This window comes from Monodon monoceros, unplaced genomic scaffold (assembly GCF_005190385.1).
Source record: "Monodon monoceros isolate NGI ecotype Baffin Bay Population unplaced genomic scaffold, NGI_Narwhal_1 Super_Scaffold_16, whole genome shotgun sequence".
NCBI classification, from domain to species: Eukaryota; Metazoa; Chordata; class Mammalia; order Artiodactyla; family Monodontidae; genus Monodon; species Monodon monoceros.
In genome coordinates this window covers 102,217,286-102,241,538 of record NW_021703772.1, presented here as the reverse complement: position 1 = coordinate 102,241,538, position 24,253 = coordinate 102,217,286, and the positions used below count along the sequence as shown (strand labels likewise).

At 49.3% G+C, this 24,253-nt stretch overlaps 1 protein-coding gene across 6 annotated transcripts in view; it reads left to right on the top strand.

Annotated features, from left to right (window-relative positions):
- The first annotated feature begins 12,646 nt into the window (after window positions 1–12,646).
- TFCP2L1 (transcription factor CP2 like 1) overlaps window positions 12,647–24,253 on the top strand; it is a 65,719-nt gene continuing 54,112 nt past the window's right edge. For 2 of the 6 annotated variants that reach the window (XM_029224853.1, XM_029224856.1), the window contains exons 1-3: window positions 12,648–12,795; window positions 13,464–13,493; window positions 16,340–16,491. In XM_029224853.1, the coding sequence (XP_029080686.1) occupies window positions 12,734–12,795; window positions 13,464–13,493; window positions 16,340–16,491 (244 nt within the window). In that variant the 5' untranslated portion in view covers window positions 12,648–12,733. The other 4 variants (XM_029224852.1, XM_029224851.1, XM_029224854.1 and 1 more) reach the window with 3 other exon arrangements.

Below are 24,253 nucleotides of genomic sequence, written 5' to 3'. Positions count from 1 at the left end.
GACCTATGGTTACAATGAACAATGATAATAAGATGAAATTTTAGTTTTGGGGAGCTGACCCACACCACCCCATCTGAGGATCATTACTTTGTGGGATACACTGAAGTCAGCTCACCTTTAAGGAACTCCCCCCAAAGGTCCACCCACCAACTTCTACTCACACCTCATTGGTCAGAATTTAGTCATGTGGTTAGCTCTCCAAGGGAGCCTGGGAAATGTAGGTTTTCAGTTGGCCACAAATTGCTAAGCCCCAGCAAGATCAGAGGTTTTGTTGTTTGTTTGTTTATTTTAACAAAGAAGAAGGAAAGAAGAGATCTTAGATGGGCAATTCTACCTGGCTGGGGGCAGAAAGGAATTTCATTCCTGCAGAATTGTTAGAAGGGCTGAAGAAGCAAGTCTAAGCAATGCTCCCAGAAACGGTCCTGCTTAATTGGTCTGATTAGCCTCAGAAACACTTTTTCTGCTGCCACCCATGCCAGCAAAACGGATGACCTCTGCACAGCCTGCTTCTTCATGTCACTTCCAAATCAGAGCCTTTGATGAGTGCATCTTATTGGTAGAAACTAGGTCACAGATCTGCAAGGGAGGCTGGGAAATGTAGTTTAAAAATTTGACCTTAAGAAGGTGGGATTCACAATTGTGATAAACCAGCATATTTCACTGATTCTAAGACATGATTTTTTTATTTTTTATTTATTTATTTTCTTTCCTCCACATTTTCATGTCTCTCAAATCAGGATGCTTCTGACCATTGGTGATGTCTCTTGGCCATTTGCCAGTTTTGTGATGGAGTTAGCATTGCCCGTACATACATGAAACTTCTTTATAAGGTTGTGAAACACCTCCATCAAAAGGGTGCAGGGGCTTCCCTGGTGGCGCAGTGGTTGAGGGTCCGCCTGCCGATGCAGGGGACACGGGTTCGTGCCCCGGTCCGGGAAGATTCCACGTGCCGCGGAGCGGCTGGGCCCGTGAGCCATGGCCGCTGAGCCTGCGCGTCCGGAGCCTGTGCTCAACAAAGGGAGAGGCCACGACAATGAGAGGCCCGCGTACCGCAAAAAAAAAAGGGTGCAGGATTTTCCTGGTGGTCCACTGGTTAAGAGTCCACGCTTCCACTGCAGCGGGTGTGGGTTTGACCCCTGGTGGGGGAAGTTCCACATGCCACACAATGCAGCCAAAAAAAACACAACAAACCAAAAATAAAAAAGGATGCAGTTGAGGTATCTGCAGCTTGGAAGAAAATTCTGGAACAAACAGTGCTCGTAAATGCTGCACCATCAATGCTCCATCCCCAAATGCAGAACCTACAACAGACTACCATAAGTTAAAAGGGGACCCAGAAGAGTTGTACCTGAAAATATAGAGAACTTCTAGAAATAAGTTAAATGATCTCCTCTGCTTATGTTTTCCTTCTCTATGTGTGCACAAGAGAGATAGATGCCTCAGTAAAGAAAATGAGATCTTTCAAGAAGAACAAGATGCAGATTCTAAGTGGTAAGAAAACATTGTGTCAGAGTTTAATTCCCAGTGTTTTCTCTTACTGGTCCATAAAATAATGGGACATCTTACAATTGGTGGCATCTTAGATTCAATGAAATAGTCAGTCAAGCATGGGGAAGGGGTCAAAAGATTCTAGGCAACCAGGGCAAAGTCTGCACTGGTGGACAGGACAGTGAGGAAATGTTTCCTGGCTCCTGACCACCGGAGGTGGCATGGTAGGAGCGGGGGAATTGCTGGTGAACGTGGGGTCCTGGACGTATGGGTAGTGTGCCTGGTTCCAAGGGGACAGCTCTCAGGACTCCTCAGGCCACCCTGGGAAGAGCAGGGAGCTGCCCAATGGACAGAACAGCCTCCTGAATGTACCCAAGGCCCAGGAGGGAAGCATGGCTCCCTGGCAACCCCAGGCTCCTGCAGAATCGGGTTCTGCAGGTGGGAGTATCGACCCCTGGGTGCAGAATTCTGCTCCTTCCTAGGGCTTGGCAGGCTGTGGAGCCCTTCCACACCCATTGTGCCTTTGCTTCCTCCCAATTCCACACCCCACCGTGGGACCATGTGTTTGCTTGCACATTTGTCTCCCGGTATCAAAGCCTCAGCTCTGTGAGGATGGGTACCATCTGTGTGGTTGCCCGACCAGTAATAGAGCTCAAAAAATACTTGTTAAATGAATGAATGAATAAGCTAACAGATGACAGGGACGGGACTAGGACAGTGAGACTCAGAGGACCCCCAGGTCTGGCGAATGGTAGAGCCGAGGGCTTTGCCCCTCCCCTCATCCCTGTGCATCTCCCACCTGCCATCCTAGGAGAGACCCCCCGAGAGCAGACTCTGAGATGGAGATCGGGTGCAGGAAGTTTCTGGGGGAGTGCTGTTGGCATGGATGTAAGGGTGTGTGTAAATGAAGTGCACGGAGGGGAGAGCTGAACTGCCAGGCAGATGCAAGGAAGGCGTCAGCCAATCCCATGGCAGCTCTGACGCTGGGATGGCCTGGCAGCATTGTCCCAAGCTGGGGCGTGGGAACCAGACCTTTATATGTCATGTCGACCAGCCCTTGGGTGTAGGCGGCCCCAGTGAAGGGGACATGACAGAGGAGGGAAAGTTCCAGAGAGGTGCCCAGCTGTAAAGTGTCAGCAGCCAGCATTCCCAGGGCTGGGCAAGGGTGGGACAGATGTTTGGACCTAAAGGGGATGCCTGGACAGCACACTGCGGCATCCCCTACACCCACAGGTGTTGTCATCTCAAGACAGGAGAAAAAGTTACTCTGGAAGGGTGTGTGTGTGTGTGCACTTAAAAAAAGAAGCCTGCACTTCCACTGTGGCTGGTTTCAGGAAGGTAGATGTGCTGCTAGTAAACTCCAGACTTTACCTGAACGTGAAGGAGCGTTTTTGAGAGCGAGTGAAGTTCTCGCCAGAGGAACTGGCATTGTGGTGATGGAGATGACGATATGGGTAATTGGCCGGTGGGATTCCAAGGACAAAAATGTGACTTAGCCAAGTTTGCAGGGTAGCAGGTATGAGGAAGAGGCACGGGAAGTCGGGAGACCTCAGCTCGTGCTGGAAAATGCCCTTTACTCTGTGTCTTGGCAAGTCCCCTCACCCACGTGCCTCCGTTTATTCCTCTGTAAAATGGGAATAATATGTCTTGCCTGGTGCCCCTGGCAGATACTAGTCTCCTCCTCAGATCCATTCTCCCATCTTCCTTGGTAAGAAACCCCTGATTTTAGCTGGGCATGTGCCATACCTTAAGAACTATATTTCCCAGTTTCCCATACAGCAAGGTGAGGCCAGGTGACTAGGTTTACAATCATTGTAAGTAAGAAGAAATGGCGTGTACATCTTCCGTGAAGAGAGAAGATGTGGGACTTCCCTGGTGGTCCAGTGGTTAAGACTCTGCACTTCCACTGCAGGGGGCACGGGTTCAATCCTTGGTCGGGGAACTAAGATCCCACATGTTGCGAGGTGCAGCCAAAAAAAAAAAAAAAGAGAGAGAGAAAAAAGATGTGCCCTTATTCTGCGCCTCTTTGTGGCTGATGGGAGTGCTGTCAGAATGGCTGGAGCTCCAGCAGCCATTTTATTTTTATTTTTATTTTTTAATAGATCTTTATTGGAGTATAATTGCTTCACGATACTGTGTTACTTTCTGTTGCACAACAAAGCGAATCAACCATATGCATATACATGTCCCCATGTCCCCTTCTTCTTGAGCCTATCCCACCCCTTTAGCTCATCGCAAAGCACCAAGCTGATCTCCCTGTGATATGCTGCTGCTTCCCACCAGCCAACTATTTTACATCTGGTAGTGTATATATGTCGATGCTACTCTCACTTTGCCCCAGCATCGCCCTCCCACCCCATGTCCTCAAGTCCACTGTCTGTGTCTACCTCTTCCTGTCCTGCCCCTAGGTTCTTCAGAACCTTTTCTGTTTTTTTTAGATTCCATATATATGTGTTAGCATACGGTATTTGTTTTTCTCTTTCTGACTTACTTCACTCTGTATGACAGACTCTAGGTCCATCCACCTCACTACAAATAACTCAATGTCATTTCTTTTTCTGGCTAATATTCCATTGTATATATGTGCCACATCTTCTTTACCCATTCATGTGTTGATGGACACTTAGGTTGCTTCCATGTCCTGGCTATTGTAAATAGAGCTGCAATGAACACTGTGGTACATGACTCTTTTTGAATTATGGTTTTCTCAGGGTATATGCCCAGTAGCGGGATTGCTGAGTCATATGGTAGTTCTATTTTTAGTTTTTTAAAGAACCTCCATACTGTTCTCCACAGTGGCTGTATCAATTTACATTCCCACCAACAGTGCTGGAGGGCTCCCTTTTCTCCACACCCTCTCCAGCATTTATTGTTTCTAGATTTTCTGATAATGGCCATTCTGACAGGCATGAGGTGATACCTCACTGTAGTTTTGATTTGCATTTCTGTAATAATTAGTGATGTTGAGCATCTTTTCATGTGCCTCTTGGCCATCTGTATGTCTTCCTTGGTGAAATGTCTATTTAGGTCTTCTGCCCATTTTTGGATTGGGTTATTTGTTTTTTTTTGATATTGAGCTGCTTATAAACTTTGGAGATTAATCCTTTGTCAGTTGCTTTGTTTGCAAATATTTTCTCCCAATCTGAGGGTTGTCTTTTTGTCTTGTTTATGGTTCCCTTGCTGTGCAAAAGCTTTTAAGTTTAATTAAGTCCCATTTGTTTATTTTTGTTTTTATTTCCATTTCTCTAGGAGGTGGGTCAAAAAGGATCTTGCTGTGATTTATGTCATAGAGTGTTCTGTCTATGTTTTCCTCTAAGAGTTTTATAGTGTCTGGCCTACATTTAGGTCTTTAATCCATTTGGAGTTTATTTTTGTGTATGGTGTTAGGGAGTGTTCTAATTTCATTCTTTTACATGTAGCTGTCCAGTTTTCCCAGCACCACTTATTGAAGAGACTGTCTTTTCTCCATTGTATGTTCTTGCCTCCTTTGTCATAAATTAGGTGCCCACATGTGCATGGGTTTATCTCTGGGCTTTCTAGTCTGTTCCATTGATCCATATTTCTGTTTTTGTGCCAGTACCATACTGTCTTGATTACTGTAGCCATTTTAGACTATGCTGTGACCTTGCAAGTGGAAGGTACACATGGCAAAGAAACAAGGTATCAGAAGGCTGGGTTCCTGACACTGCAGAATTCCAGGCACTCATTACCTCTAGGACAGTTTCACAACCTGAGCCCTATTGACATTTTGTACCAGAGAATTCTTTGCTGTGGGGCCTGTCCTGTGCACTGTAGGGTGTTTAGCAGCATCCCTGGCCTCTACCCACAAGATGCACCCCACACCCTGAGCTGGGACAACCAGAAATGTCTCTAGAGATTGCCATGTGTCCTCTGGGGGGCAAAGCCATCTTGGGTTGAGAGCCACTGCTCCGGACCAGTCTGTCCAATAGGAATATAATGCAAGCTACAGATTTAAATTTAAAATTTCTAGTAGTAGTCACATTTAAAAAAAGTAAAAATAAATGGGTGAAATTAATTTTAATAATATTGTGTATTTAACTCAACACAGTTGTTCCTTGCTATCTGCAGGGGTTTGGTTCCAGGAGCTCCGCAGATACCAAAATCCAAGGAGGCTCAAGCCCTTTACGGCTGCCCCTGCCCCCCTATCCCAGGGTTCCGCATCTGCGGATATCAAAGGCCAGCTGTATATTCAAAATATTATCATTTATCATATGATCAGTGTAAAAATTATTGATGGGCTACATTACATTCTGTTTTTCATATAAAATCTTTGAAACTGCTGTGTACTTTGCACTTTTGTTTATTTATTTATCTGTGGCTGCACCTTGTGGCTTGTGGGATCTTAGTTCCCTGACCAGGGATTGAACCTGAGCCCTTGGCAGTGAAAGTGCGGAGTCCTAACTGCTGAACCATCAGGGAATTCCTGTACTTTGTACTTCTTTTTTAAAATAAATTTATTTATTTGTTTTTGGCTGCTTTGAGTCTTCGTTTCTGTGCACGGGCTTTCTCTAGTTGCAGCGAGCGGGGGCTACTCTTTGTTGTGGTGCGCGGGTTTCTCATTGCGGTGGCTTCTCTTGTTGTGGAGCACAGGCTCTAGGCGCGCAGGTTTCAGTAGTTGTGGCATATGGGCCCAGTAGTTGTGGCGCACAGGCTTAGTTGCTCCAAGATATGTGGGATCTTCCCGGACATGGGATCAAACCCATGTCCCCTGCGTTGGCAGCCGGATGCTTAACCACTGTGCCACCAGGGAAGCCCCTTTGCACTTTTAATACATCTCAGTTAAGACTAGCCATATTTCTTTTTTGTTGTTTATCAATTTTTATATTGAAGTCTAGTTGATTTACAATGTTGTGTTAATTTCTGCTGTACAGCAAAGTGATTCAGTTATACGTATACATACATTCTTTTTTTTTAAATATGCTTTTCCATTGTGGTTTATCCCAGGATATTGAATATAGTTCCCTGTGCTCTACAGTAGGACCTTGTTGTCTATCTATTCTCTATATAATAGTGTGCATCTGCTAACCCCAAACTCCCACTCCACGCCTCCCCCAGTGCCCTCCACCTTGACAACAACCAGTCTGTTCTCAATGTCCGTGATTCTGTTTCTGTCTCGTAGACAGGTTTATTTGTAAGACTTGCCATGGTTCAGTTGCTCACTGGCCGCATGTGGTTCATTGGCACCGTATCGGACAGTGTCAACACTCTAGACTTTTACAACTTGAGGGAGAAATAAACCTCTATCTCATCTGAGCTGTCTTTATGTCGAGGTTGCTGTTACTTGCATCAGAATGTAACCCTAACTTGGACTTGGGGTTTTTTACCCACTGCACACTTTGGAACATTCGAGAAGGAGTGAACACTCAGATTGGTGATGTGCAGCAGAAAAGCTGACAGTGTTTAGGGAAGCTGGGAGCATCCTGAACACTCTCTTGCTTAGTCCTCCCAACGGCTCCAAGACGCAGGCAGTGCCTTCATTCCGTAAACGAAGGCTCGGCTCGGAGAGCTCGGTCGGAGAGCATGGTCACGTCCAGCCCAGGTGTGCCCTCCCAGGCTGAGGCACTCAGAGCATAGCACTGGCTGGGTCCCTCTCTAGGACTGGCCACCAGCTGAGTCACTTTGCCAAGGTCCCTCCCTTCCCCAGGGGCAACCCGTGCCTGATGCTACTGGTCAGTGTGAGTATACAAAGACCTGACTTCCTTGTCCCATTTCTAGAAAACTCGGAGGGCCATTCCAGTCCCTGGGTCCCTTTAGGATCCATGGAGGTCTCATAGCTTAACTCGCCCGTCTGCCCACGTCTTCCCTCCTTCACCCCCACTGCCCACAGCTGCTGATCCCAAGAGCACTCCTCAGTAAATGTCCATTGCAACTCTGCAACAGAGAGGTTAAGTGACTTGCCCAACGCAACACAGCCAGTCCACTCCCCAGAAGTCAGAGGTCACCTGGCCCCTTCTTACTCCCTGTGGCTCCCACTTTGTTGTCCCCCTAGAGAACCACACTTTCTCCTCCCTCGGCACCTTTGCACATGCTGTTCCTCATGCCTGGAGAACCTCCTGCTGTTTTCTTTCATCTACAGAAATCTTACCTCCCTTGGAACCCAGCTCAGATTACCGGCCTCTCCTTCCCCAAGGAAGCCTGCCAGGATTATCCAGCTCTAAGATCTCTGGGCAGCCCCGGCAGCCCTAGTGTGGCCCCTGCAGCCTCCTTCGGACACATGCGTGCTCATGGGCGCCACACAGCTCGGGAAGAGTCCCCAGGAGGCACACTGATGAGCGGGATGGGGTGGAAGTCGGGGGGGGGGCTGAACTTTTTGAATGTTGTGCGTAATTCTATGTTATTCCTAGAACATTAGTTAATTGCATAATCCATAGTACTAGTGATTTTCCTATCGGAAGCGTCTCCCATTGTGGGATCTTAGTTCCCAGACCAGGGATGGAACCAGGGCCCCAACCATGCGAGCACTGAGCCCCAACCACTGGGCCGCCAGGGAATTCCCTCCCATAGTGTTTCATGTCAGTTCAAGTCATTCACATTAGAAGAGCAGCTCCTAAGTAGCCTTTGTGTGAGGACCCCACGCCACGTGCAGGGGACGCATTTCCAAGGAGGACGTGGGCCCTGCCTAGGAGATTCCAGAGCCTGCTGGGGGCACAGACTCACAGAAGATTGCTGCTTCCTCAGGAGGGCTGTCAGCTCCTGAGGGCCTTGGAGACCCCCACCTCCCCCAGCTGTTGGGTGCACATGGGGTGAGGTGGGCCAAAACCCTGGGCACAGCTGCCCCACCCATGCCCTGGCCTAGGCTGGGGGCCGAGAGGCAGCACCGGCACAGGTCACCGAGTCCAGAGGCCCAAGGTCAGGAGGCTTGGGTTCAAATCTGGGATCTCAGTCCCCTCACCTTGGGCAGGTCGTTCCAGTGTTTGGAGCCTCCTGGGGTAATCGCAGCGAACCTTGCAGGGCTGTAGAGGAGAGAGTGCATTCGTGAAATTAATGCCTGTGTAGAGCCAGGGCTCAGCAGATGGGAGCTTCTGGTGTGTCCCCTGCCTGGGGCTTTGCCCCTCAGCGGGAGTCAGGGCCCGAGGTACAGTCAAGAGGGCCCCACAGGCCAGACACCAAGTGCAGGAGGGCTCCCGCCTGCCAGCACCAGGCCCATCCCATTCCCCTGCCTGGGCGGAGTGTACAGCAGCGGGGGTGGGCCTGGCCTCCAGCTGGAGGATGCTGCCCGCTCTGTATTTGCAACCCACTGTCCCCAAGCCTGTGGGCATAATAGGGCCCATGGGAGAGGCTCATCCCAGGAGAACACCCCTGCCCACCAGCTCTGTGGGGCCCCAGGCCGCTCCTTAGGAGCAGATACACCTCTGATCCCAGCACATTTGCCCAGCCTCATGTGAAGAAAGAAACGTAAGGCCTCAGGACAGGAATTTATGGTAACCAAAGAGCACAGGCCCTGAACTCTCAGCTCTGGCCTCGAAACCCAGCTGTGGCATTCAGATTCCTGAGCCTCAGTTTCCTCATCTGTGAGATGGGGTGATAAGCCTACTTCTCAGCATTGGCAAACTCCAGGGGATGGCGCCAGGCCTGGAACAGAGTAAAAGTCAATAGTCCTCCCTGGTGGTGCAGTGGTTAAGAACCCGTCTGCCAATGCAGGGGACACGGGTTCGATCCCAGGTCCGGGAAGCTCCCACATGCAGAGGAGCAACTAAGCTCGTGAGCCACAACTACTGAGCCTGCATGCCACAACTACTGAAGCCCGTGTGCCTAGAGCCCGTGCTCCACAACAAGAGAAGCCACCGCAATGAGAAGCTCACGCACTGCAAGGAAGAGTAGCCCCCGCTCGCTGCAACTAGAGAAAGCCCGCACGCAGCAATGAAGACCAAACGCAGCCAAAAAAAAAATAATGATAATAGTCCACCATAAGTGAACTGTGGACATTTACAAAATGAAAAGAGAGACTGATAGGCTATCGCCTGCACGTCTGTCTTCTCCTGACAGGACTGGGAGCCCCTGGGGCCCAGGCTGGTCCTAATTGTGCAACAATGACAAGTCACAGGCAGGGGTATGCATCCTTGTTCACACAGCATGACTCAGAGGCAGTCTCCAAGGGCATTGCCAATCCTACCCTCAGGAGAGTCAAAATCTGGGAATTCCCTGGTGGTCCAGTGGGTAGGACTCGGCCCTTTCACTGCCGAGGGCCTGGGTTCAATCCCTGGGCAGGGAACTAAGATCCCTCAAGCCGTGCAGCATCAACAGAAACAAGAGTCAAAATCTAGGAATGGGGCTTCCCTGGTGGCGCAGTGGTTGAGAGTCCACCTGCCGATGCAGGGGACGTGGGTTCGTGCCCTGGTCCAGGAGGATCCCACATGCCGCGGAGCGGCTGGGCCCAGTGAGCCGTGGCCACTGGGCCTGCGCGTCCAGAGCCTGTGCTCCACAACGGGAGAGGCCACAGCAGTGAGGGGCTGGTGTACCGCAAAAAAAAAAAAAAAATCTAGGAATGGAGTGAAGGTCTGTAGTCACCTAAAGGGACAGAGAAGGCTGGTCGTTCCTGAGAGGCTACGCTCACTGACCCTAAGTTTCATCACCACCTTGAAACTAAGCCTGATCACTCCCATTCACCAAAGGCAAGACTGAGGTTCAAAGGGTCCAGTAATCATCTCTCCGGTGGTATGAGACAAACCGTGTCACCTGTTCGTGGCTTAAAGCCACATCTGTGTGTTTGCTCCCAGGGCTGCATTCTGGGCAGGGCTTGGTGGGTTGCTCATTTCTGCTCCATGCGGTGTCTGCTGGAGCAGATCCACTGGCCCAGCCAAGATGGCCCTTGCTGGTGGCCCGAATGGGTGGGGCCTGGTGGGCCTTGCTCTCCAGCGGGGTGGTTAGACTCTCCCCTCGGTGGTCCAGAGCTCCAGGAGAGTGTAGGCAGAAGCTGCCTGGCTTCCTAGGGCTGACTGGAACTGGAACACCTGTGTTCTACAGTCAAAGCAAGTCCCAGGACCACGCTGACGTGAGAGGCTGCATGCGGTCCATTTACCCCAATCCAGGCCCACACATCCTGACAAAGCCAGGTGGGAAAGCTGGATTTGAATCAGGGTCATCTCCTTCCCATGTTTCCCATGCCCTTTCTCCAGGCTTTTGCACAGGCTGCGTGCTCAGCTGGAGACCCTCGTCCAGCTTTGATTTCACAGATTGGCCAAACTTCCGCCCATCCATCAGGAGACATCACACTACCTGGGAGATTTTCCGAGCTCCAAAATCCTCCCTTGCATTCACAGGGCAGCCTCTACATCCTTGATCACACTGCACTGTCATTGCTGCTCACCCACCGGCCTCTCCAGTCAGAATGCAAGCTTGCACCTCGCACCCAGGGCCACGCCTGGCACACGGCAGGTGCTCTGGGGGTATCTGCCCAGTGAGGGAATCCAGAAAAGGGCACGCTGTTTCTACACCACCTCAGAGCGCCTCCCACATGAACACCGGACTTGTCATGGACCCTCAGACGGAGCTTAGTGTTAAGGATGTTTATTTGGAGGTTCCCTTGAAATTAACACCCATGCAAGGGATGGGAAGGAAACAGGAGTGTATGAAGAAGGTCCCGTGACAGCTCTGACTGGCCCCACGGGGGATCCTAAGCCTACAATAGCCCATCAGCTGAGATGGCCAGACTTTGATATTTTGTGTGGGTAGTCATTGGGGTCACCCCAACAGGGGGTTACCTTGGGCAAGGAGGCTCTCAGCAACAGAGTCCCTGGGGCGGAAGGCTGTGGGCTGCCTGTTTGTAGTCCTGCCTGTGGCTGGTGCAACAAATCCATCCGTGAAGGGGGATCTGAGTGGCAGGAGAGCAGTGGGGAGGTGGTGGGCCCTCAGAGCTGCCCAGAGGAAGTGGGTTGCCAGGTGTGACCAGCGGCTGCAGTGGGGCGGGGGAGACCTAGAGAGCAGAGTGAGGGAGGCTTTGACTCACCCCCATGCTTGGGGGAGCTGGGAGTTCTGGGCTGCGGTCTCCGGGGGACGTCATTTGCTCTGAATACCAGTCTGGGATAGAACGCGCAGCTCTTCTGCGCCAGCCGCTGGACCAACCTGGGGACGGGGTGGGGTGTGAATGTCACTCGGGTGTGGGTCATGGCGCTTTGACCTCCACTCCGTCCTAACTGCCCCACCCCCATGACCCACTGCCCACACTCCTTCCAGACTGATCCTTCCAAAAGGCAGATCATACATGCAACTCCTCTGCTGAAAACACACTTAGAATAAAAGCCCAGCTGCTTCTTTGCCAGGGCCTGCCAGGCCCTCTTTGATCTGCCCCACTCACTGTGCCCACCTCACCTCCTAAGCTCTCCCCTGGGTCACCCAGCCCCAGGCCACGCCAAAGTAGGTCAGCCGCAGGGCCTTGCTTAACTGTTGCCCTGCCTGGAACCACTTTCCCTCCGGATATTCACACAGGCATTTCCTCTGAATCTATAAGGCCTCAGCTCAAGGTCGCGTCCTCCAGGAAGCCTTCTCTGATTACTCACTTGATGCATTTCTTTTTAAAAATATTTATTCAGCTAACATTTATTGAGCACTCACTATGTCCCAAGCACTCTTCTAGGCGGTGGGGATAAAACAGTGAATTAGAGAGTCCACAGCCTTGCCCTCTTGGAGACAGACAATCCATACACAAGCATACATTAAACAACAAAACAAAATACGATTTCTGAGAGTGTCACAGTGCTATGGAAAAGCAAGAGCAAGGTAAGGGGGCAGGCAGAGCAAGGTCGGGGTCCCTGACATCCAAGCTCACAGCGGCCTCTCCCCAACCGCGGTACCGCTATGGGGATCCGCCCTGGGCACCCGCCCTGGGGCCGCGCGAATGGGCGCGCGGAGGAGGCGCGTCGGTGACACCGGGGCGGCGGTGATGGTTACCTGGGCCCCGCCCCGGGGGCCGGGATGGAGCCCGGGCCTCAGCCCCCGCCCGCGGCCGCGCCGCCCGCTCGCGGTCGCCGCCCTGGAGGCGCGCTCGCTCCCGGGGAGGACGCGCCCGTGCGGGTCACCAGGTGAGGCGGCCGCTGGAGCCATCTCCCGGCCGCGCGGCCTGGGGGCGGATCCGGCTGAGGCCCCGCCCCAAGGGCAGTCCATAAATGCGCGGGGGCGGGCGGACCCAGCGGTTGGGAGTGCTGCTGGCAGGTGACTGAGAGAGGTCGGCGCGCCCCGCGTCCCGTCCGCCGCGCGCCTGGGTCGGGCCGGGCTCGGAGCCCCAGCCATGCTGTTCTGGCACACGCAGCCCGAGCACTACAACCAGCACAACTCCGGCAGCTACCTGCGGTAAGGGGCTTGGGCCGGGGTCTGCGGGCCGGGAGCGGGGCGGCCGGGCCAGGGGTCCCGAGCGCCCCCGCTGCGCCCCCGCTGCGCCCCCGCTGCGCCCCCGCTGCGCCCCCGCTGCGCCCCCGCCTCCCCGCTGTCTGCCCTTGGGGGACTGAGAGAGACCCGCCCAGAGTCCCGCCTGGGACCGACGGACCGACCCCAGCGGGAGCCGACGCTCAGAGTTGGGGACCCCCCCGGGAGGCGGGTTTGCGGAGCCTGGTGCCCGCGGAGGCTGCTTCCCCGACGACCCCGGCGGGCGCAGAGCGCGCATCTCTGGCCGCAGCCTCTCCGGGGCCGTCCGCCTCCCTGTCTCTCCTCTCCCCGCTCGCGTCGGAGAAGAGGAAACTTCCTGCCGTCAGTCTGGAGCCTGTCCCGGGGATTTTAGTTCCCTGCTCTTTGCCCCTCTCCGCCCGGTTCCTCTCCGAGCCTCGCGTCCTCTCCAGTGTCCTTGCTCCGGCCGAGGGGCGAGTGAGCGGCGAGCGCGGCCCTGCGCTGGGCCTCGCGGGCCGGCGGGGGCGGGCGGGGGCTTGGGAGGGACAGGGTCCCCCCTCCCACCAGGTGGTCTTGCGTGTGTAGGCCCGAGGCCCGCACATTGATTGCCCTTGATGGAAATCTTTCTTCTTCTGCAGGGATTTGACTAGTGCTCTTCAAAGGGAAAAGTAAGTCCTGCCTGTCTTGCAAAGTTTTCTCCCCTGTCCCCTTGAAGGAAGTGGCACCTCCGTTAGCTTCAGTTCCTGGAGGATTGTTTTTCCCTGTTGTGCAGCTGGCCGGGTACTAATGGGCGGTCATTTCACTTTCTGAACTCGCCTGAACCAGCTGTAGCCTGTCTTTATTTCCATCCTAGTCACAGTTTATGAAATGTGCCTAATTTAACCCAAAGGGCATTTGGTGTGAGCTCAGAGAAAGTGAATTGTGGGACCTAGGTGGGAAGTCGCTGGTACAGACTGCTCCACAGTGAGAGCCCGTCCTGCATGCTTTATTTTATTTTTATTTTTGGTCCCTAGAAGTTTCAAGTCAGATTTAGCAGTACAGGTGATTTGGAAATCCTGGCTTTTGATAGATATTTGTCCAGTAGTCGTCCCCGAAGGCATCCCCATTTCAGGAGGCAAAGGAGTGATTGGGTTTATGTAATGTGTCTGCTGTGTTTTATCATGGGCCAGAGTGGTAGGGGATGGCAAAAGTCTAGGGTCTTAATTAAGGACTGATGGCTTCTCTGCAGACCATGGTGATGTCACCAGAGGGAGACTGCTCTGGGGGACGTTAAGCCCACCGGGAAGATTTTTTTTTTTTTTTTTGGCCATGCTTTGCGGCTCGCGGGGATCTTACTTCCCCGTGCCCCCTGCAGTGGAGTCCTAACCACTGGACCGCCAGGCAAGTCCCCTACTGGGCAGATGTTAATCCCTGGCAGAAGGCTGTGTCTATTCGCTTACTTGAAATGCTACAATGGGATACATTTATTGTACTGCACCATGCAGTTTTAGGTGTGATTTTGCCTGAATTTTATAGTTTGTGGCCATTCGGTATGTTGCCATAGATTAGAAATAAGTTTGGAGGTGACCCTGAGTGGAGAAGTGAGTGTATTTAAAACTTCCTGGATACCGAAAATGTCATCCTTTTAGGGAATAATTCTCCTCTTGGGCGGGAGGTGCCCCTGCTCTGGAGATGGGATTTTGGGGAGTACCTTTTAGGAGTTTGGTATTGCATTCAGCGTGGTGAGAGTTGGGGTGAAAGGTGCCATAAAGCCATATGGGCTTCTGGGGTCGTTTGGGGAGCATGGATTAAAAAGCATGTTGGTCCACACTCTTTTTTTTTTTTTTTGGCCGCACCTAGCAGCATGCGGGATCTTAGTTCCCCGATCAGGGATTGAACCCACGCCCCCTGCAGTGGAAGTGCGGAGTCCTAACCACTGGACAGCCAGGGAGGTCCCCACACTCTATTTTAATTTCACTTCTTGGAAGCTGGGGTGTTCACCCTTGGAGAGGTTGACCTCGGTGAACGCCAAGGTGAGGGTCAGTGAATATGCCCCTGGTCCCCCTGGCTCTAGAGCGAAGGTCTTGTCCTTTTGTTTAGTTTGTGCATTTTCTTTTTGGTCCTCTCCTCACTGAGCGGCACCTCTGCAAGTTGTCTCACCTTCCCAGGTAGTGGCCTGTACTCCCTTCTTCCCTCCTTCTGTTTCATGTCCTGGTGACTTTATTCCTCAGCAAATAAGGATGCCAGGCTTGAAACAAGTTACCGTTGAGTGATGGCTCTTACCCACCCTCCTCCCCTGCATCCCTCCCTTTTTTTAAATTTAAAGGCACCAGCCCATGGATTATTAACTTAACGTGGTCTGGGCAAACACAAAATTATGCAATCGCCCGGGGAGCACGCCTGCCTGCTTCTCCCCTGTTCCTAGATAACCTCTTGGGCTGGGAGTGTGCCCTGGTCCGGGCAAAGGAAGGTGTGGGGTGGGAGAGCCAGGGCCATGGATGGTGGCAGGGGTGGCCCCCCACAGGGGAGGTTTTCCACGTGAGCCCCAAGCCAGACTTTTCCTTCTGAGAGTTGTTGCGACATGTTGGGCTGTGTGCCGGGTCTGTGTTTTAGAGCTACTCGTTTGTGGTGCTGTATGAGGAGCAGATTATACCAGTGACTCTGCTGTTGATATAGTGAAGTGGGGTCAGTGAATCTGATTCAGAACCCAGGATGCTCCGAGGGTAGAGGGTTATTAAGATAAGGGCATGGGCACTTTTTTGGCATGGGTGTCCGTGCCATAATCTGTTCATAATCCAGAGAGCTTAACCAAGTCTCTCCTGCTTTCAGGTCCTTCATGTTCTCAAGGATTTCTATTTTCCTTGGGAAGGCACTTAAGAAATACATCCAGAAACAAGTTACCCAGTCCTAGGCTGATGTGAGGCTGATTTTTTGGATCTGATGGGGATTTTTGTTTAGAGGTGGAGGAAAAGAATCTTTGAGCATCTCAGTATTTTCCATTTGGATAAGAAAACTGAACAGAAACCAAGGTCCTTCTTGTTTTGCGTTTAGGAGATATTAGTATGACCCTTAAAATAGGGCTTATGGGCCAGCTGTCCTTTTTTTTTAGAAGGGTGGAGGGTTGTCTCAGTTTGGGTGGGTGAAGCAGTTTCTCCATTTGCATGGTTTACAGAGTCCGGAGGACAGGAAATTGTCTTGGTCTGAGAAGTGGCCAATAACTGGAACAGTTTATTTAAAAAGATTAAAAATTTTGTTCGGGCTCTTATTCTAAAAGCCAGACTCTTGTGGATGGCAACCAGGCGGCATCTGAATAAATCTCTCGAAGGTCTTGGTGTGAAAGTAGAATCATCCAGGATTGGTCTCCCTCATTGGAAAGCATCTTAGAGGATCTGTGACACGCGGTGTGGTAGGCTGAACCCGCTTGCTGCACCATGCTGGGCTGCGTTGCCCTTGACACCAGGGTTGGCCACTTGGCCCTGTCTTTGCGAATGGGCTCCGGGGACCCTGCTCCTGACCCCTCCCTCCTGTGTTGCAGCGACGTCCTCGCCCTGCCCATCTTCAAGCAGGAGGAGCCTCAGCTGTCCCCCGAGAACGAGGCCCGTCTGCCACCCCTGCAGTATGTGCTGTGCGCCGCCACGTCCCCAGCTGTGAAGCTGCACGAGGAGACTTTGACCTACCTCAACCAAGGTAGTCCTGGAGCACCGGGCCAGGGTGGAGCCTGGGAGCTGGGGAGACCGCCCAGGAGTGGGGAGTTGACCTGAATGACCCATTTGGGCCTGTTACCTTGTCAGGGTGGGAGAGTTGGGGTTCGGGAAAGGAGCTCTGGTGTCCTAGCCGTGAGACTTCTGAGCCTCAGTGTTTTCATCTGAGAAATGGACACATCAGCTATGTTTCACTCAGGCCAAATGAGTGAAGGTTCACATCCCTCATATGGGCCCTCCAGGGAGCAGATGATGCTCAGTGATTGGCAGCCATACTGGTAGTTACTACTTGCTGGGACCACAGCCGGTGTCCTTTCCCGGACGTAGATTGAGCACCTTTGGTATACAAGGTCAGCTGCCCTTTCCGGAGCTGCACCCGGCAGTGATGGGAAGGCCCATCCTAACGCAGCCCAGGGGCCGGATTCCACACGTGCCAGGCAGGAGCCCTTTGTGGCGATGGGGACAAGTGTGTCCTGGGAGAAATGGCACGGGCGTTTGACTTTGCTTTCCAGCCCCGGTGCTTCCCAGCTCTTTGACTTTTCCTCTGAGCCTCAGTGTGTTCACGTGTGAAATGAGAAGCGTCATTTTGTGAGGGTTGAGAGGTGAAGGCGTGTGAAGTGCCTGTTCCATTTCTGATGGGTCCTTTTTCAGGACCCGTGGACCAGTGGCCTAACCGATAGTGTTTTTGTGGTTTCTGTATGCTGTGTGCCTGTGTTTATTGCCCTTCCCCTCTGGGTCACCTCAGACGCCCTGGCATGCAGCGGATTAGTTGCCCCTGTGTTTAAGGTGAGCAGAGCCGAGGGGCAGGGGGATGCAGTACTTTCTGGAAGGGCAGGGGATGACAGTGTGGTTGCAGCTTATCTTCCACGGGCGGCCTCCTTTCTGCAGAACTCTGGCTTCCTGATCTGGGGAGCCAGCCGGGGGCGGAAGTCCAGCCTGACCATCAGGCTTACCTCTGACAGCTCAACTGGCCAGCTTCTGGGCCAGGGACCAGCTCAGAATCAGCAGGTGGCTCGGCGTCGGCCTATGGACGTGGCCAGGGCAAGGGCATGCTTATCCCTGTGGGTGGCTCTGGGGCCTCAGCTGGTCGCCAAGCCAAGCTCAGTCGGCTCTCGGGTGCCTAGCTCAGGCCCTGAGATCTGTGTTCCATTTGCTGAAGCTGGTGACCGCCGACGGCAGGTGAGCTGGCCGTGTGGAAGAATGCCTCTGTGTGTCTGTGCTTGTTTGCGGAATGGCTTTGGCCATTTTCCTTTCTCTTTCACAGAAGGTCAAACGCTACCAACCTGTATATCTTGGAGCAGTGGTTTTCCCCTCTGGGCCTCTGCTCTCTTGCCTAAGTGCAGCATGAAGAAACTGGGTGAGGTTTACAGAGAGCTGAGGTCAGGGGTGGTTCTTGTTCCTGGCCCATCCTGGGGTCAGAGGCCCAGCTGCTGGCCCAGCGCGCCCGCCTCCCCCCTCCCCCATCTCTAAGGCCTTTGACTGCCCCACCTACCTTCTCTCCACCCCATCCCTCCTTTCTTTCAGTCAACTTTCAACAACGTTTGGCAGTCAACACACTAGGTCTTTTTAAAAGAGTTATCCTTTGCTAATATAGAGAAGATAAAAGAGGCAGAAAGAGTTGCCCCTGTGTTAATTTAGTGTATTTGCTTTAGGTCTTTTTAGTGTATTTGCTTTAGTGTATTTGCTTTAGGTCTTTCTTTTTTTTTTTAATATGTTCCTAAAATAAATTTATTTATTTTATTTATTTTTATTTTTGGCTACAGTGGGCCTTCATTGCTGCACGCGGGCTGCAGCGAGCGGGGGCTACTCTTCGTTGCGGTGCGCGGGTGTCTCACTGCGGTGGCTTCTCTTGTTGCAGAGCACGGGCTCTAGGCGCGTGGGCTCAGTAGTTGTGGCTCGTAAGCTCTAGAGCACAGGCTCAGTGGTTGTGGCGCACGGGCTTAGTTGCTCTGCAGCATCTGGGATCTTCCCAGACCAGGGATTGAACCTGTGTCCCCTGCATTGGCAGGCGGATTCTTAACCACTGCGCCACCAGGGAAGTCCCCACAGGGCTTAAACTAGCATTTAAATGTAACCTCATTGCTAATGTGGTTGAATATTTAAAATATATTTATTGGTCTTTTAAATTTCTCCATCAGTTAAATTCATGTTCTTTGCACATTTCTTATTGGGATGGTTCCATCTCACGGATTGTAAGAGCATACCCTAAATGAAGAATATTAACCTTTTAGCTGCCGTATATTGGAAACAATTTTTTCCCTGACCATTTAACCATATTTATTTTGTGATAACTATATTTATGGTGTGAGATGTATGTCATGGATGGAAATTGACTTTCAACATCTATTGTCAAGTCTTTCAGTTTTCTAAAATGATTTTCCTTTTATGTTTAGAATGCCTGCCCACCCCAAAATCAGCTTAGTGGTTTCCTAAAGTTCATGTAATGGTTTCTAAATTTTAACATTGCAATGTGCTTGGGATTCTTTTGGAAACGATAATTAGTCATTTAATGATGATTTTGGATTATTACTATATAAAATATATGTATTTCTTTTTTTCTCCCAGCTTTACCAGTGGGATTTATACTTTCATACGTTACATTTGGAGTTTGTGATGTGATGTAAAAGTCTAAGTTTACTTATTTTTCTAAATAGTTGACCTACTAGTTAATGCCTAGTTTACCTCTTATTCTCACTGGTTTAAATGCCACTTTCAAAACATTTAAAAAGCCATATTCTAAACTATGGGTCCAGAAACAGATGTGTAGATGTTTGTCCTGTACACCTGATTGTTGCCCCATTTCTAGTTGAACTAATTGTAGCTTGGAAGTATGTTTCCCTTTTTGGGAGTAGAAGTTCCTTTTATCATTCTTCTTAACCTTTCTCACCTATTCTTACAGATGGATTTTACAACCATTGAATCTTCCTTCTATACTTTTTAAAAAAATATTTATGAGATCATATGCTTTATAAAGTTGTTTCTTACTTTTATTAAACTATTCTTGTAATATTTTCTATTATAAAACCTCTTAGACATCATTTAAAATGTCTGCGTAATATTTCACTATTTTCTTTTATTATTTAGGACTGATTATTGTCTTAACTGCTGGGATGAAATATACAATGTAATTACTTGAGTGTCTGTCTCCCATAATAGAATGGAAGCTCTGTGAGGGCAGAGCCATGTCTATGTTTTTAACATTATATCCCAAGTGTTAAGCTTGGTGCCTTGATAGTAGATGCTCTGTAAATATTCAGAAAATTTAAAAATAAGCATGATTTATTTTATTTCCATTTCACTTTTCTCTCTCTCTTCCCCTCTCTCTTTTTTTTTTTTGTTGCTATTATCAGTAATGCTGTACTTGATATCTTTTTCAATGTACCTTATTTAAAGTAGCTTCTATGCCTATGTCATATGACAAATAAGCATCAGTTTAAAAGAAAAGGAGCTTTGACATATCAGTCAACAGTCAAAACCTTTCTGTTTAATTAAAAAGTTTGCTATTAAGTGTTTAATGTTTATTGCATTGGCTCTATGATGTTTAGGGCCCTATTTCTCTGAGGCCATCCCATGTCTTCTTTCTTGTAATGATGTGTTTAAGGTTCTCCAAAGACATGGAAGGGGATGCTGGATCTGTAAATGAAAAAGTCATTTAAACCATTGGATGCTCATTTTTCAGTGCAGTGTCAGACCAGTGCTCTCACATCATGGCTTGGATAAGGTGTGTTCCTTGTGGGTGTCTTATCACCAAGCCCAACGGCTAGTTTTGGATACAGTGAAAATGGTTTGAGAACCAAAGTACGTGCTCTTCCCCTGAAATGGAGTCCTGAGGTGAAGGGGTAGACAGCTGTTGAATGGAGGTCTTCAAACTCCCAGGCCAATCTCTTTGTCAGTGGCCGAAGGTCACTGTGGAGACATGTTTCCTGAAGGCTGGAGCCGGAGGCAAGGGATGAAGTAGGTAAGGTGGTGGGAGAGTCAGGGAGATCAGAAGAAAGAGGACCCCAGGCAATCTGTGTAGGCAATTCTGGCTTTGAGATAAGAACAGCTTTGCAAGAATGGCTTGTTATGGAGAAAACTTTGGAATTTCCTACCAAAGCAACTCTTCGATGTTAAATATAGTGATGGATTTTTCCAACAGTCTTATGTTCATTCATTCATGGAATAAAACTTCCTGTCCATTGGAAAGAGAGGATGGTTCAGGGAGAGAGAGAAAAGCCACGTGCAAAGGCAAGAACGGGTAGGGTGTGGGTGCAGTTAAAGCACACTGTTTATGAAGGATCCGAAGCAATTCAGTATGACTAGGGTTTGGAACATGAGGAAGAGTATGAATGTACATGGCTGGAGAGGTAGACCAGATAGCCAAGATCTCCCGCTGCCTTGCTGAGGCTGAGCTATTGGGGCAGCCCTCCCTGGGTACGTCCTTTAAACAACCTCCCAGTGCTTCCAACTCCTCATGTGTAAAAGGAAGGAAATAGAATCCCTACGAAGTACGTGCTACTATGTAGCTAAAATAAGTTAATGCAGGAAGAGCACTGAAAACAGTGTGTGGCACTTTATATGAACTCACATATAAGCTATTATTAATAGTAAAGTGGATACATGTTTCCCCTAGTCCTATTAGGAAGTTAACATGGCCATGAAATTGGGACCTTGATGTATTTTATTTTATTTTTTGCTACTTTAATCCTTTCTTTTCCTAATTGAAAGATTAACACAGGGTTGGTTCTAGAACTAAGAATTGTACCTCTTAGAACTGAAAGGTGGTAGCTTTGGAATAGGTTAAAGGTAGGAAGGCCTGCTGACCTTTTCTGTTAGTTCTTCATTCACTGTACAACCAGATAATAGACGTAACCTGCAGGAGACATTCCTATGCAGGATGTTAAAATACTGTCTTTAAAATTGTGATCACAGGGGCTTCCCTGGTGGCGCAGTGGTTGAGAGTCTGCCTGCCGATGCAGGGGACACGGGTTCGTGCCCCGGTCCAGGAGGATCCCACATGCCGCGGAGCAGCTGGGCCCGTGGGCCATGGCCGCTGAGCCTGCGCGTCTGGAGCCTGTGCTCTGCGGCGGGAGACGCCACAACAGTGAGAGGCCCGCGTACTGCAAACAAAAACAAACAAAAAAAAATTGTGATCACAGAAAGCGCTGGACCCCTACAAGATGTGAGTTGTTGTGTTAGGGATTACTCTAATTGCAAGGTGAGGACCCTAGCCTTTAGAATTCCCAAAGCACTTTATGGTATTCTTTTTTTTTTTTTTTTTTTTTATTTATTTTGGCTGCACAGGGTCTTAGTTGCAGTGTGAGGGATCTCTAATTGCAGCACACGGGATCTAGCTCCCTGACCAGGGATCGAAACCGGCCCCCATGCATTGGGAGCACAGAGTCTTAACCACTGGACCACCAGGGAAGTCCCTGGTATTCTCTTTTGAGTAATTCCCCTTAAAATGTATTATTCTTATTTTACAGGCCGAGAGGGGTGAAATCTGGCACGCTTGGGGGGAGTGGCTGAGCATTGATGTGACCGTAAAGGGAATTCTGGGAGGGGCAGGCACCCACTTTTCCTAGGGCTCCCTACAGGAAGGATTCTAGGCTGGCACTTCCAGGGGCCATGCCTGCCGCCTGGAACGCCTGGTGCAGCTCTGAGGGGCCACGTAGGAGCCGTGCAGGGAAGAAGGCCAGGAAGGAGCCGAAATGGAGCCGGGAGAAAACGCTTCCTTGAACAACACCCAAAACTCTACAGTTTCTCCTACTCCACCCCCCGCTCCCCATGCCTCCGCCCACCGTGACCTGAGGGAATGGTCAGGAGATAAGAACTCCCAGCGGGAAGTCTTGTTTTCCCAGATCCTAGAACTGAGGCAGCTTCTGCTCTAGGGGGATCACTTAACCTCTAAAATCCTCCGGCTCCTCACCTGTGGAATTGAGCCGGGTAGCATTTTGTGCGTTGCCTTGAAAATTAAGTGAAGAACAAATGTCTGGCAAATGGTACGCCACATAGTTTCTCCTCTCCCCAGTTATATCAGTGACTTTGAATTTAAGGAATGAGGCAAAAGATTAGTTACTTTGTTTGTTATCCTTCCTCCTTAGCTGAAGTTTTCTTTCCAGATTAATTTTTAGCCTGAAGTTTGGGAATATAAACTGAGGAAACCAAATGACCCTTACATACATTACTTTTTTTTTTTAATGCTTTCTCCCTTATTGTTTGAGTGTAAAAGTAGCACATAGTTCTTGTTAAACAGAACAGCCAAACAGTACAGAAATTTGTACTCTAAAAAGCTTCCCATAATCCCACTTCCCAAATTTTTCTTAGTCATAGGTTAAATGTATGTCTAATTATATAGGTGCACACACATACGCACTTTTAGGAATGTGTGTCTCTGTAAGAGAAATGAGATACTATTATGTGTACTGTTTTAGCAACTTGGTTCCCGCCCCCCCCACCACCACCAAACAGTGTATCCTCAAAGTCTTTCCATGTGGGTACATTAAAAACAAACAAACAAAAAAGCTGATCTTTACTGGTTACATTGTGATCCATGGTATGGATGTTGTGTAATTTGTTCTCTTGAGGAACATTAGGCTTGTTTCCCTTTTTTTCATAATTACACCCAGCACTCCAGTGATCATCCATGTACACATATCTTTGTGCTTAAACAGGAGTGAGAATATCTGTAGAATAAATATCTAGAAATAGAATGGCCGGCACAACATTTTGATAGCATCTGCCATATTGCCATGCGATAGAGTCAATGGAGTTGCACCAATTTGTAGTTTTACGAACAGTAACTATCTGAATAATTGTTTATTTCCTCCTCATTCACCATTGCTCTTCCATCCCTACACACCTGGAACATAAACTCCCAGAGGGCAGAGACCTGGGTATCTTGTTCACTGCTAGTCCTAATACAGTGCCTGGCTCACAGAACTTCTTTGAATGAATGGAGAATGTCTATTTTTCTATCCTTTTGCCAACACTTTTTAACCTTTGGTAATTAGTGGGGAAAATATAAGGTATTCCTCAATACTTTCCTCACTTCCTCAATGATGCTGAATATTTTTTCATATTTGATTTGATTGTTTCTATGCTTTTTTGCCTTTCATCTGATTTACCCATTTTTCAAGTGGGAGTTTTCATCCTTTTTTATTTATTTGTAAGGGCTCTTTGCATATGTGGGATAATGTGTTAGAAATATTTTCCCACGCTTTCATATATTTTATTCATTTTTCTTTCATTTGTTTGCTTGTTCTTTATTTTACATAATAAAAGTTTTAATAAATTTTTATGTGATCAGGCTTATTGGATTTTAATGTTTCACATCCCATTTGGGAAAGGCCTTCTCCACTTTAAGATCTTAATAGTATTCACCTGTTTTTCTTTATTTTTAAATTAAAGAAATTTTTTTTTTTTATTTAAAAAAATTTTTGGCCACACTGTGTGGCTTGCAGGATCATAGTTCCCTGACCAGGGATCGAACCCCAGTCCCAGCAGTGAGAGCACCAAGTCCTAACTACTGGACCTCCAGGGAATTCCTTTTTTAAAAAAATTAAAAAAAAATTTTTTTATTCACTTGTTTTTTAGAAATGTTGTCCTCCCCCCCACCCCCAAACCTGGGTCTTTCATACTTTGGCACTTGTTTTGGTATGGAAGGAATGAGGTGGGAATCCAACTCTGTTACTTTCCAAATGACCATCATATTGCCCCAAAGTAACTTATTGAACAGGGAACTTTCATTTGGTAGAATATGCAACCAT